This window comes from Petromyzon marinus, chromosome 42, assembly GCF_048934315.1.
Source record: "Petromyzon marinus isolate PM22_M1 ecotype Great Lakes invasive population chromosome 42, UKy_Petmar_22M1.pri1.0, whole genome shotgun sequence".
NCBI lineage: Eukaryota > Metazoa > Chordata > Hyperoartia > Petromyzontiformes > Petromyzontidae > Petromyzon > Petromyzon marinus.
Window position 1 is genome coordinate 7,671,437 of NC_133708.1, and position 14,771 is coordinate 7,686,207.

General features: G+C 47.3%; 1 protein-coding gene across 4 annotated transcripts in view; it reads right to left on the bottom strand.

The window, feature by feature from the left end:
* The window catches only part of LOC116951132 (metabotropic glutamate receptor 8-like), a 253,016-nt gene that overhangs the window by 151,639 nt on the left and 86,606 nt on the right, over positions 1-14,771 (bottom strand). For all 4 annotated transcript variants that reach the window (XM_076073489.1, XM_032969575.2, XM_032969576.2 and 1 more), the window contains one exon: positions 8,499-8,715. In XM_076073489.1, coding sequence (XP_075929604.1) covers positions 8,499-8,610 — 112 coding nt within the window. In that variant the 5' untranslated portion in view covers positions 8,611-8,715. The remainder of the gene's footprint in view (positions 1-8,498; positions 8,716-14,771) is intronic.

A 14,771-nucleotide genomic window follows, 5' to 3' on the forward strand; every position in this document is an offset into this window, starting at 1 on the left:
CGTGAACCTGAGAGACAGAGTTGGATTCCTGGCCACGGCTAACATCGGTTTGCGAGCGATTTGTGAACCGGTCCTGGGTCCCCTCCCCCCCACCCCCCCCACGTCCACCACAACCAGCGCGGTGAAGTATGGTCAAACGACGGCGCTCGATGGACACGGCATGGGCAGGCATTCACCCAGCAGTGGATTGACAAAGGGTGGGGAGTTATTATAGTTTCGGTCGTTCACGGTGTCGGCTCTGTCTTGTATTCCTGCTCTCCATACGCGGTGGCACATTGGGGTCCGTGGATGAAATGGCCCTTACAAGTGTAAATGATGACTTATTATTTTGTATTTGTTGGTACCGTTGCACGTGATCCCTGCACAGGACAGACGCTCAGCACATGTAAAAAAAAAAATCGGCGATTCCTGAATGGAATTGACCCCCCCCCCCTCCACCAACCAATTATTGATGGGGTCGCATCGTTGCATGGCTCGTGGATAGCACAGAACAGAATCTAGCGGTGGAGGAGGACACCACACTCACTGCTGTCGGACTGTAACCACGTTCTCCGCTGTGGATAGCGATGTTGATGATTGCTGGGAAAAATCCGAAACTTTTTTTAATGACCGGCCGATAAAAAAAACCGCGTGACGTGAATGTGGAGCACCCTAAGAGTGCGGCGCGAGGGAGACCTCTTTCCAGCCCCGGATCGACAAACGGCCGTAAATTATTCAAATGCAGAGCCGCAGCCCTGCAACTGCTGGCTCACGCCGCTGCTGGTGGCGGCGGGACCTCTCCTGGAGGGAGCTCCAGAGAGAGGATAATTGGTCTACAATTCAAAAGGTGATCTTTGCAGAGGTGGGAATGCCCACATCTTCGTTATTGTTTAATGTTCAATGGCCTAATCCACGTGATGATGTCAATAAGACCATATTCTTTGGTTCTTTCGGTAAAGTCACGTAGATAAAAAAACAGTTCATAAAAATATTAATAAAATTAAAAACCCACGACGTTTTTCTATCTACGTGACTTTCCAGAAAAAAAACAAAGACTATGAATTCCTGCAGTCACGAAAGTTTTAAGTCAAAATTTATAGCGTACCCATTTATACAGAGGTGGGGGGGGGGTCATTTAAGAACCTTGCAACGTTGCTTCAACTGCCGTGCCAGGAGATGCTGCCACTGCATTTGACAATAATGGTGAGTACTCTGGACTTGCAATCCAATGGTCGCTTATCCATATAGAGATGCCACGGTGGTGAGATGTCAACTTCGTCGCCTGGTATACAGGAGGTCGTGGGTTCAATCCCGACTCTGACCGCCTGCTGTATATTTGGAGTTTGCGTGTCTCTCTCCCCGTGGTCGCGTGGATTTTGCTCCTGGTCCTCCGGGCTTTTTTTCAACATTTAGAATCAACGTTACGCGTTTCGAGCATTTGGCTGCTATAAATTTCCACTCGATGATATGCCACTTCGTTTGAGCTATCATTGTTGATAGAAAGGTCGCTCCTTAACAAGAGCGACTACATATCACAGTGGGGTCCTTACCTGGTTAAATAAAAAAAAAGCTTCAATTGTTATTATTTTCACCCCCAGAATAGAAATAGTTTCTCCTCGTCGTCAACGCAACTGGAGGCGGCGCCGTGATCTGCTCGTTGTTTCCTCACAGCGGCCTCCTCATTGCAGCCCTCTGTGACGATGAGATGGAATCCATCACCCGCAGCTTATTTGACCCTTAAAGACGTAGTCTCATATTCACGTGTCAACAGTGGCATTATTCCGCAAAAACACAAACGGCGTGATCATTTGTATCCTCTTTGCGAGTAGGATGCATTTTTGTAAATTATTATGAAAGGATATCTACATATTTACCTGCCCTGTAGATATTTCTCCTTCCCCTCCCCCCGCCTCTCCAAATAACTTTCATTCAAATAAATTGGAACGTGTCCACGTCCTTCCACGGCGTAATGGTCAGCAGAGGTCACCACAGGTCACAAGTTCCATCTCCCCGCGTGGCAGATGAAACCATTAAAATCCACCGGCCTCTGTCCATCCGGGCTGCATGACGAGTCACACAGCCGCAGGTGGTCGATCGGTAAGCGGCGCGTGATGGGGGTAAAAAGCGCCTGCCACAAATGAACCACAATACCATTGCTGTTCTTGTCAAGGAGCATGCACAACTCTGGTCATCCTCGCAGCAGCAGCGGCTTTTTGGCTCGCCATCGAACAAAGACGGTCACTCCATCGTCATTCCTTCCGATATTAGCAAGCAACTGAGAGCCATGCACTTTTACATCGACATTTGAAACGTAATTTGTTTAGAATTGCGTTCTGTGTTTAGTTTGTTGTCCTTTCCCCCGCACCTCCAATTTGCAGGGTTGCCTGCGTACGGTGCGGAAGAAGTTAAACATACATACGTAACTCCCACATCTTCAAAGAAGTCAGGCCAGCATCGAAGAAAAGGCCTCAATACGCTCTGGAGAGGCTCTCTCTGGTGGACGCCCTTCCGCCGGCAGTGAGCTCAGCCAGAAACTTGAGGGCTGCATCTTATTAAGACCGCAGAGTGAGTAGCGTGCCTCGCGGTGATCATCACGTTTGGCCGTGTTCATTGATTTTCCGTTGTATGCCTCTGATTTTTGTCAATGCAGACAAATTGGGTGCTTTTGTTGTTTTGTAAAAAAAAAGAAAAGAAAACAATGGCCATCACGGGGATCGCCGCACACTCGTAGATTACCAATGCGTTCATCAATGGCCCCGCTGGTAATGATGACATTCTCTCGCGTGATTATTAAAAAAAAAACAACCCCATACAAACTCACGAAGAGCAAGATGAAAAGGATTTTGAGTAACAGGCTCGCACTCATGAACGGTTAATTATAAAACCACATCTAAGGTGAGAATAATAATAATCATTACCCTCTCGACGTTCATTGTGTCGCACGTGCCCGTACACACGTTCCTGGCGACAACGCTAAATCGACGGGAGCATTCCCTTCCGATTGTGCTTCCACGAGCGGCCTCGCCTGTTAACGCTGAGACCGCATGCTTTGGCAAGCAGACTTGGGGGGCGGGCGGCTGCAGCAGCGGTACGACGGTCAGCGCACCGAGCCGACAATATCTGAATTCTCCCACGTCCGAGTGCAAGCCCCTTCATTTACCCGCACCAATAAGCGTGGTGAAGCACGGTCAAGCAGTCCCTGTGTGACTGGCACTGTGCGAGGAGGCCGTCATCCAGCCGCGGGTGGTTACGCATGGCACGTTAAGTTAGCCACGGTGCAAAGTTTTGACTTAAAACTTCCGTGACCGCAGGAATTCATATTCTTCGGATCTTTCGGTTAAAGTCACAAAGATAGAAAAAAAAAATGTAAATTAAAATTAAAAACTTCGACGTTTTGATCACAACACAAGCGATCGTCATCAGGAGGAAAAATGGGGGGGAAGGCCACTGAAGGCAAATTATTTTAAAGGTTTAAAAAGGGGCGTGGTTCAAGCGTCCTGGTATCAGAACGAAGTGGGCGGGGCATAAGTACCCCGTGGTCGGAAAGCACCATGGTGAGCCACGAGAAGTTCTAAGAGAGACACGGCAGGTGGCAAGAAAGAAACATCACAACCAGTTAAGACTTTAAGTGGTTAATGACGTTCTTCCAATTATTGCTGAGTTTGTACCCATTCTCTTGGTTGAAATTGTGTCTGTGTCTGTATATATGGATGGCTTCATGAACGAATCTCTGGTGATATAGCCGGTGGGCTTGCTTTCCTCCTGATGACGATCGCTGGTATTGTGATCGAAACGTAGTAGTTTAAAATGTTTAGTTACATTGATTTTTTTCTATCGACGTGACTTTACCGAAATATCCAAAGAACACGGTGTAAAGGTTTGCACGCCACGCTTGTGATTCGGAGGTCGCCGGTTCGATTTCGATCTCCTGGCGAGCCACCTCCGATTGGCACGGTTGGTTACGTAAGAATGTATGTATGTATATGTTGAACTTGTTTCGCACCTACGTAGCCAACCACGCTTATCGGAGGTGCGGGAGAAGGACGGCAAACTAAATACACAAAAGCAGTTAGAAAGAAATGGGTTTTCAATCTAGATTTCAAAGTGCGTAGAAGTTCAACAGACGTACAAACAAACAGCGGGACAGGTTTCTAAAGCTCCCCAAGCACCCCACCTCTGTCCACCGAGCAGCGTAACTGGGAGCACCACAGTTAGTTGATCGGCAGGTCGCACGTGATGGGTAAAGTGTGGGTTCAGCATTGAAGGGCTAGGCCAATAGAGCACTAGGAGGGAGCCGTCCAGAGCTCCCTCTAATGGAGACCCTGCCGCTAACAGAGCCGTTCAAAGTCAGCTACGGCGAGTTGGGAAGAACCCACTTAGAAGTGGATAGAGTGTGGGAACAAGCAAGTGTGAAAGAAAACAAACAAACAGCTATTTGCCTTTAAAATATCTAGCCACGTCATAACTTCCGGGTACATGCAATGTTAAAGCCGCAATTAAAAAAAAAAAATTCTATATAAGAGGTTGACATTTGAGTGTGCATTGCTTTCTTGTTAGGTGGTTGGGATTTAATATTTTTACAGGAAAATCAGGACAAATGTCACTTGGACCCTTGACGTCACTTACTGTGATTGTCGAGAGGATCCCACCATCTCCCGAATTGGAGATGTTGGGGCGCTCCCAAGGTGATTCAAACCAATCAAAGTTTGATTTGTGGTACGTAATGTGCGCGAGCTAACTTTCGCAAGAACAACCTTTAAAGTTGCCGCCTTCAAGGGAACACATCGATTTGATTTTAAGTGATTTGGGCATTCTTACATCACGTGATTTTATTTTTTACACAGGACCCCGAGGCCAAAAATGCCAAGCAGATTGCAACGAAACGGCGCTCGTTAAAGTTGCAGCAGACACCGTGAGGGAAAAAAAAGTATTTGATCCCCTGCTGATTTTGTACGTTTGCCCACTGACGAAGAAATGAGCAGTCTATAATTTTAATGGTAGGTTTATTTGAACAGTGAGAGACAGAATAACAACAACAAAATCCAGAAAAACGCATGTCAAAAATGTTCTAAATTGATTGGCATTTTAATGAGGGAAATAAGTATTTGACCCCCTCTCAATCAGAAAGATTTCTGGCTCCCAGGTGTCTTTTATACAGGTAACGAGCTGAGATTAGGAGCACACTCTTAAAGGGAGTGCTCCTAATCTCAGCTTGTTACCTGTATAAAAGACACCTGTCCACAGAAGCAATCAATCAATCAGATTCCAAACTCTCCACCATGGCCAAGACCAAAGAGCTCTCCAAGGATGTCAGGGACAAGATTGTAGACCTACACAAGGCTGGAATGAGCTACAAGACCATTGCCAAGCAGTTTGGTGAGAAGGTGACAACAGTTGGTGCGATTATTCGCAAATGGAAGAAACACAAAAGAACTGTCAATCTCCCTCGGCCTGGGGCTCCATACAAGATCTCACCTCGTGGAGTTGCAATGATCATGAGAACGGTGAGGAATCAGACGAAAACTACACGGGAGGATCTTGTCAATGATCTCAAGGCAGCTGGGACCATAGTCACCAAGAAAACAATTGGTAACACACTACGCCATGAAGGACTGAAATCCTGCAACGCCCGCAAGGTCCCCCTGCTCAAGAAAGCACATATACATGCCCGTCTGAAGTTTCCCAATGAACATCTGAATGATTCAGAGGACAACTGGGTGAAAGTGTTGTAGTCAGATGAGACCAAAATGGAGCTCTTTGGCATCAACTCAACTCGCCGTGTTCGGAGGAGGAGGAATGCTGCCTATGACCCCAAGAACACCATCCCCACCGTCAAACATGGGCATTGAAAATGGGTCGTGGATGGGTATTCCAGCATGACAATGACCCAAAACACACGGCCAAGGCAACAAAGGAGTGGCTCAAAAAGAAGCACATTAAGGTCCTGGAGTGGCCTAGCCAGTCTCCAGACCTTAATCCCATAGAAAATCTGTGGAGGGAGCTGAAGGTTCGAGTTGCCATACGTCAGCCTTGAAACCTTAATGACTTGGAGAAAATCTGCAAAGAGGAGTGGGACAAAATCCCTTCTGAGATGTGTGCAAACCTGGTGGCCAACTACAAGAAACGTCTGACCTCTGTGATTGCCACCAAGGGTTTTGCCACCAAGTACTAAGTCATGTTTTGCAGAGGGGTCAAATACTTATTTTCCTCATTAAAATTCAAATCAATTTATAACATTTTTGACATGCGTTTTTCTGGATTTTTTGTTGTTATTCTGTCTCTCACTGTTCAAATAAATCTACCATTAAAATTATAGACTGATCATTTCTTTTTCAGTGGGCAAACGTACAAAATCAGCAGGGGATCAAATATTTTTTTCCCTCACTGTATGTGCCAACACATGTCTTGAATTCATGAAGGTAAATTTATAAGAACTTGGGAAAGGAGGCAATGGCATGGAATTTGAAAGTCGAGCAGTGCGAGTGAAGAATCGGAAAGAGAAGAGTGGGTGAGTAACTGTGAATGGGTGGATGAGTGAGTGGGTGACTGAAGAGGGTGAATGTGTAGGTGAGTCAGTGAGTAGCTGGGTGAGCGAGTGAGTGAGTGGGTCAGTGAGGTGAGTGAATGGGTGAGTGGGTATGTGAGTGGCTGGATGAATGAGTGAGTGGGTGGACGGCTGAGTTAGAGTAGGTGCGTGATTGGGTGGGTGAGTGAGCAGGTGGGTGGGTGAGTGAGTGAGTGCGTGGGTGAGTGAGTGCGTGGGTGAGTGAATGAATGGGTGAGTGAGCGAGTGGGTGGGTGGGTTAGTGAGTGGGTGAGTGAATGAGCTATTGGGTGAGGGAGTGGGTGGGTCAGTGAGTAGGTGGGTGGATGAGTGAGTGACTGGTTGGGTGAACGGCTGAGTGAGAGTAGGTGCATGATTGGGTGGGTGAGTAAGCAGGTGGGTGTGTGGATGAGTGAGTGGGTGCGTGGGCGAGTGACTGAGTGGGTGAATGAGTGGGCGAGTTGTGACCTGCAGTTTCGTTGGTGGTGGTTGAACACAGTGTGGATAAGACGACACAGTCAGTCTGATTGACTGCGTTCTCAACATGGGCCGAGGAATCAATGAGTGAAGTTGACGGAAATAAAAACCACTGTAGCGAGGGACGAGTAACGAGAAGGCGACTGACCACTGGTGAACGAATGACGGGAGTGCATTCTGGATGGCCGAATCTGAACAAGCAATGAACCGTGGGGGTTTTCCGCGACATCATTCTGACGATTCTGTGAGAATATTCTGATTTCAGATTGCTCAAAATGAAGATTGCTTCAAGGCTATTCAAGTGCACTTTGCTCAAGCAAAGTCTGCCATTATGCCTTCTCATTGCGACAATGTATGCAACGCATAACGCACATTGTGCCATAACCTTGCTCGCCAGGTAAAGGGCAGTACGGCAAGTAGGCTAATCTCCATCTGGATTAGGTGTTGCCTCCTTGCCCAATAACACTCATCGTTGATTGGCTGAATACATTTTTTTTAAATAACCGCAGGACTCGATTGAAAAATGGTCCTTGGACTCAGCATGGCTTTCCTGGATAAAATAGTAATGATCATAATATTATTATGATTATTATATTGCCGGATAAATGATTGCACCTACGATTAGCATGGTTGGCTACGTACAGTATGAAATAAGTTCAACAAATTTATGTAACATTAGCCCTGGCCACTTCTTTATGACCCTTGGGCTACACCCATTTCAAACCTTTTAAAACAGTCTGCCTCAGCAGCAGACCATGCTTTCCCACCTGATGACAGACGCTTGTGTGTTGCGCCCGAAGCTTCGTGATTTATTTTATTTTATACCTAAGTTACTTTACCGAAAGAACTTCAATTTACGCAATTTTGAGGACTGGGTGTTGAACTCAGTGTAAAGAAGTCTGAAGCCCGCACCGGTGAACATCTTTACCCGTCAGAGTTCTATCGATACATCGGGCCGCGTGAAAACAAGTTTGTAAAGTGCGTGGTATTTCTGGCCGAGTGGCAAGACCGTTAAAGATAACAACGTTTGGCATTAAAATTTAACTAAAGCCACGTGACCTATCTCAGGCTTCACGTTATGTGCTGTGGTGGCGAGATGTTAACTCCCTTGCCTGGTATGCAGGAGGATATCTGGAGTTTGCACGTCTTTCTCTCTCCTTGGTGGTGACGTGGATTTTTATCCGGGTCGATACTGTTTTTTTTCCCTTCCACGTTGAGAATCAACCCGCGTGTTCGAGTATTTGGCTGCTGCGATAAATTTCCAAAGCGATGATAAGCCACTTCCTTGAGCTATCATGAAAAAAAAATTGCCACCGTAGCTCATTGGTGCCTTACTTGGTAAACTGCAAAACAAAAAAATGGTTCGTAGTTTAGTTTTAGATGCAGCGACGATGAGAACAAACTCGCGCGTGCAGCCGCTGGGTGGTTCATTTCATCGCGAGACCGTGACAGATGACAACGTGGCCCAGGGGTAGGAGGGGGTGGGGTTGCCTCTCACCCGTCTCGCGCGACGAGTGGATGAACGCTTCGACGCCGCTCTCGCCGTAGTTGCCCTCGGAGGCGAGCGTCGACACGTAGTTCCAGCCCAGCGCCTTCACCACGTCCACCATGGTCTGCGCTTGGTAGGAGTCGGGCGGCACGACGCGCGAGAAGTAGTCGTAGCGGTTGTTGTCGCTCAGCTCGGGTGCCGTCGACGCGTAGCTGATCTGCGGGATCTGCGCGCGGCGCGGGTGGGCAGAGGGCGGCGGGCGTTTGTGAAGAACGAGCTTCTTAGCTCATCGGATTTTAATGTTCTCCACGATAATTTGGGACGGTCGGCTACGTGCGGCGTGGAAGACGTTCAACGTGCATACGCAAAATACAGATTTTGATTTTGTTCAGTGGTCAAGGTCACACAGTGGGCAGGGCAAGCTGCTGTGGTGCACTTTATATTTAGGCTCGATTGGGGCGATTGTAGATTATGGAACTCAGCTTGGGATCACACACAGCAGCAACAGAAGTCATCGCCCACCCCGCCTTCCCTCCTACTGGCAGACCCATGCCCGTTTTCTGATGCCCGCTTTCTGGCCGGTCGCCATGTTGCCTTGTGCTGTGCAAGGGGTGGCTGGCGCTAGGGGCTGCCCTTTAAAATGTTTGAGGTGACATGTAAAGTGCTCTGAGATGTCCCGGTTTATTGGGTGCTATCTCAAAAACAATTAATTATTATAACTATTACACGTGTTTACCCAGTAAAGCATCACGGCCATAGGCATGTGGAATTGTATTCACTGGCCACTAACAGAACTGCTCAACGACTATTTTTGTTTGCATAATTTCTGCTGAAAGAAAAATGACACAATTTATTAGCGCACAAAAGTAATTATCATAGCTAACAGTTATAGGTTGGTTTAAGGAACATTCATTTATTTGAGTGGCTTCACTGTAATGGGGTCTGTTTTACTACGAATATGGGGCTGAAATTCATTGATAGGAAGGCACTGTAAGATTATTTTCAGCCAAATCTCTGCCGTGGTTTCTACCGTATGATTTAATTGGACCTTGAAAAATGTAACGTGCAAACAAAGTTTTAATTATTTCCCCAAAAATGATCTTAGGCTCCTCTGTTTTTCAAATATAGTTTTTTTCTTTCTCCCCCCCCCATACCCCCTGCTTACGGGTTGCAATTAGCGAAATAAAATATTTTTAAAAGGCTACAGCAAATTGATTATCTGTCTGCAAGCTCGTTCGCAAGAAATTTAAAATATTAGACATTGATATGCAACTCATTATTTTCACACGAGTCACCCCCTCCAGGGTCAATTCTCAATCGGGTATTGTGCGCCACGATGCCCTGGCCACCTCCGGATTCACCACACGCCGCCACCACCACCACCACCATTGGAACATTCGAGAAACGAATTCCTCCCGGCGATCGAAAGCGGTCTATGCTTGGCTGAACATTTCCGTGGGCCCGGCACAAATTCTCCTATGCAGGGCGATAACCCTTCCAATTAGAAATACGCGAGGTTATGATCCGCGGGGGTTATGATACTTTGGGAATCCGCCTGCCCTTTCGTATTGATAAATGTATGTAAATAGCGGGGATCGCAGTTCATTCGTAATTGGATACAATCACCACGGTTTACAACTGCCCTGGTTTTTCCCAGGATGTCCTTTTCCTCGAGGCAACTCTCCTGGGATCCTGGGAAATCTTTAATACATTACAGTTCCAATGTGTCAGTTGCATAACGATGCTTCGCTCCCGGACAATGTGCTCTTACGTAGCTCTCCCCTCTTGCAGTATTGTGATATATTAACTCTTCTTATTTCCACATTATCTCGGGAGGTGGTGACGCTACCGATCACGTGGTTTCATATGGGAACATTAATATGATTCTGATCTGGATCAGTTAATTTCAATCCTGATGGATTGAGATTGGATTTGAATTAAAATGATTCACGGTCCTGTGTCAACCCACTGGCTGGGCGACTGCCTCCCTATGCAGCGTAGGTCACGGCGGTTGTACGTTTGACCATACTTCACCACGCTGGTCAAGTTCACGTCGATATAGGAGGCACCCGCAGCCATTTCAGATGACACTCGACTCTCCCCCTGTTAGCTAGGGCCGACAATTAAGCTGGGTGTGCCGGATTCGTAACGCAGAAACGCGAACCACCTGAGTCACGTCGCGTGGCTTTTAATAATAAATAACGTTAAATTAAAACCAATTAGCTGGGACCCGTTTCACTAATCGGGAGATCAGAACCCGCCGTGACAGAACGCGTCTCGGCTAGAGGGCCTATGGCGAGGGATAATAGCGGAGTGGCAGCCAAGGGGACGGAATGCGTCCTGCAGCACGTCCAGCGAGAGAGATGTAGCGATGGAATCCGTTCGCTTGCCAGCGCTGGGTGGATCGGTCAAATGGCAGGATCACGAGATGTGGCGGCTTGGGGGTGGCCTTCATTCAGCAGTGGATTGTCTATGGCTGATGATGATGCCGACAGATTCGTGTACCAATCTCTGTTTGGTGCTCCTGAGCCAGTTATATTCAGGGCGGCCCAAAAGTCGGGGCACAAAAGGCTTCTCATATTTATTTTAAGAAATCACATTGGGTTATTTCATTCTTTTTTAACACATGTTCAAACTGGCATCCATTAACATGAATGCATGCATGAATTATCTTTTGAAAATAATTTCGGAATTTTTTAAGTGGCTCTTCATATAACTTGTCGAGTTGTTACACAGGGATTGAGCAGTGAGGGCTTGTTTAACGTGGCGTCGATTGGCGTCCATCTGGTCATAATTACAGATGCACAAATGCTCCTCAGAAGAACACTTTTGAAATAAAGAGTTGCCGTTCCACAACCCTCTGGTGTCCCTTGGTGGTGGAGTCACTCGATCCTCAAGAGGAGTGCAGAACACAACGCATGTTGTACACTCATCGCCTCTGAACTCGTCTATTGTTGTTGTTGTCTTTGTTAACCGGCCTGTTCCCTCGTTACGGTCACGGGAGGATAGGGATAGGGCGAGCCGGTTACATACAAATCATACATTGGGGGCAGTCCATAAATGACGTTACGCGATTTTGGACGATTTTTTACCCCCACCCCCCCCCCCCAATTCGTCGCACGGTGTCACAAAAAGTCAGACCCCCCCTAAAATATGACGTCACAAAGCTCTGCCCCCCCAATTTTTTTTATATAATATTGACATTGTAGTGCGTAATTTAATCTGGCGCTGCACTCTGATGTTGTAGGAGAAAACATTTATTAAAAAGTCTTTTTAATTAAGCAGAACGTGTTGTCTATATTTATTTAAAGTTGCGCATTTTGATGTGACGTCACATTTCTCAAACCCCCCTCCCCATCGTCAAACATCGTCACAAATGTCTGACCCCCCCCCCAGGTGCGTGACGTCATTTATGGACGGCCCTTAAGACAACGTGTATCTAATTGTATTTCGTTGTCTCAATTAATTCAGCGTCCTTGATCGAGTTGTGTAAACGGTGGTTTTGGGGTAACCCCACGGGAAGAATAAAAGTAGATAATAATTATGATAATAGATGCAATATTAAGTGAAAGAATAAACAATACAAAAGTTTTAATGCCAGTGTTTAAATAAATGAAATAGCTCTATTGCAGCCTCACTTTTGGGCCACCCTCAATTGGGGGAACCAGTCCAAAAACTCTTGACCTTCCATACAAAGTGGTACTTATTTTATCAAGCATGAGGCTGGTAATGCGCTGCGTTGACCTCTGATTGTTAAGTCGAGCACCCTCCCACAGCAAAAAAAAAACAGTAACAATCGAACTGGCGTAAACAGACGGAACAAAGCTTGGCTTACAATGTGAGCTGATCAACACCAGATCATGTTCCGATTGCCAAATCAGATATAAAAAAAAACAGATTGTGAGAACAAAGCACAGTCGTGTAGAGTTTTAAATTGGCTGCAGAAGTCACTGACTCTGTCCTTGATTAGACTTACAGTATCTGTGACCGTTGCATAGGGCACGACGATTGAGAATAGCTGCCAAGAGTCGCCGATCCGTTAGCGATACAATCCTCCACAACTGTCGTTGAGCAACACCACCGGTGGGCAAAACCAGTGGGTGCAAAGGTCAGCGCACAGCACCAAACCAACGCGCGCGAATTCCGGTCATCATCGTAGCAGCGGCAGCTTTTGGCTCAACCATTGAACAAAAACACCCTGGTCACGGTATCGCGCGGGGCTTTGAGATGCGCTTCTGCGGCCGTCTGGAAAGCACTTCCTTCCGACATTAGGAAGGCAATTGGAGCTGTGTACTTTTAAATCGAGATTCACAATCATTTATCTTTGAAGAACTCCTTTTTTGTGTTTAGTTTGTTGTCCTTCGCCACGCGCCTTAGGTAGGCTACGTACGATGCGAAAATAAATTCAACATGCATACATACGGACCGTGCGACCTGAGTTCGATTCTCGCCCACGGCTGACATCGTTGGGGAATTATACGTGACATTTGGTAACACCCCCCCCCCCGTCCCACCTTTCACTAACCCGCAACTGACGTGGATGGTGAAGTATGGTCAAACAACCGCCGTGATCATCGCGGGATGTGGGGAGGCTGTTCTCCAACAGTGGATGGACAATGGGATGTAGATCGGAACGTATAAAATTGACGTTGACACGGGGACACAATTCGACTTGGCGCAATGGTTAGCTCACTGGGATTCAATCTCTAGGTCAACAATTAGATTCAATCTCCCGGCACGGAAGTTGAAACAATGGATCCAGTTTCTTAAATACCCACCCTCCACCCTGACCCATCACGACCGCTTCTGTCCACCGACCATTCTAAACGGGCGCGCTGCGATTAGTCGATAGGCAGGTCACATGCGGCGGGGTGAAGTGTAGGTGCTCCCCACCGCTTCCAAGGTATCTTGGCCAGGGTTGGAAGAGAAGGCCAAAGAAAAAAAAACACGTGGTGAGAGGTTCCCTAAGAGCACCCTCGAGTGTGGAGGCTCTTCCAGCCAGCGGTGTTCGTGAGCAAGAAATTGCAGGGCTGCACTTGAACAATTACTCGATTTTAACCTTCTGCACACGACCATCGTCGTCGCTGGTCATTTCTCCGATGGGTGTCCATGAGCAACGGGTCCAAGAGTGAATTGAAAACAAAATCCCTGCACCCGCTAGAATTTGGAAGGCACTTCAAAAAAATCAACTCTGCCCTGCACGTTGCTGGCCCGATACTTGGAACGCTGTTGCAAGATAACAGCAGTGGTGAACTGAACAAGAGTTCACGCGTTGCGTAATGCGCTTCACGATCAAGCGTGGGGTCGCTTCGATACGAACAAGGTAAAGGCGCAGCCCTGCAATTGCGTGGCTCAAGCCACTGCCGGCGGAAGGGCCTCTATGAGAGGGAGATCTAGAGAGCCCCTCAGAGGCGCCGCGGTGGCGAGAGATGTTAACTCTCTCGCCTGGTATGCAGTAGGTCGTGGATTCGATCCCGACCCTGACGCCTGCTGCTGTATATTTGGAGTGTGCGTGTCTCTCTCCCAATGGTCGCATGGATTTTTCTCCGAGCCCTCCGGTTTTTGCCTCCACATTAAAAATCAACATGCATTTAGAATAATTGGCTGCCCGAATTTTCCACGTGATAATCCACTTTACTGAGCGATCATTTGTGACAGCCATGTCGCTTCTGAAAAAAGGACTATATAACTTTAGTGGAGTCTTACCAGGTACAATTTAATATTTTTAGTTTTTTAGGCCTACTCTTCCACTTTACCCCACCTCACGTACACCTTGCCGATTACAGCTGTTCACTTTTAGGAGGAAAAAGGCTGGCCGGAGGTGGGGGATATGGGGGAGGTGTTTAAGAAAACGTGCCCCATTGCTTCAACTAGGAGTCCGAATCGAGCCGGGCCACCTCTGGATTGTAAGTCCGGTGCGCTGACCGCTATGTCCCTGTGGCAGCAGCCCTTCCAAGAGCACACACACACACACACGTTTTGAGGAATCAGTTTACTGGCGGTGGCATTTGACTCTAGGCCTAGACGTGGCACCGAGAGGCCTTTCTATTTGAAAAAAAAAACAAATAAACGTAATAGATTGTGAAAGTCTCGAACTGAGAATATATTTGATCATAACGGCATGCGGCGCTTTGTCAATCCACTGGCGGATTCGGTCTTCCACTACGCCGTGACATCTTCATGGCGGAGGTTGTTTGTCCATACTTCACCACGCCGGTCATCACGAACAGAGAGGGAGCCCAGTGCCAGTTCGGATATCCCTCACCACTGTTGTTAGCCGTG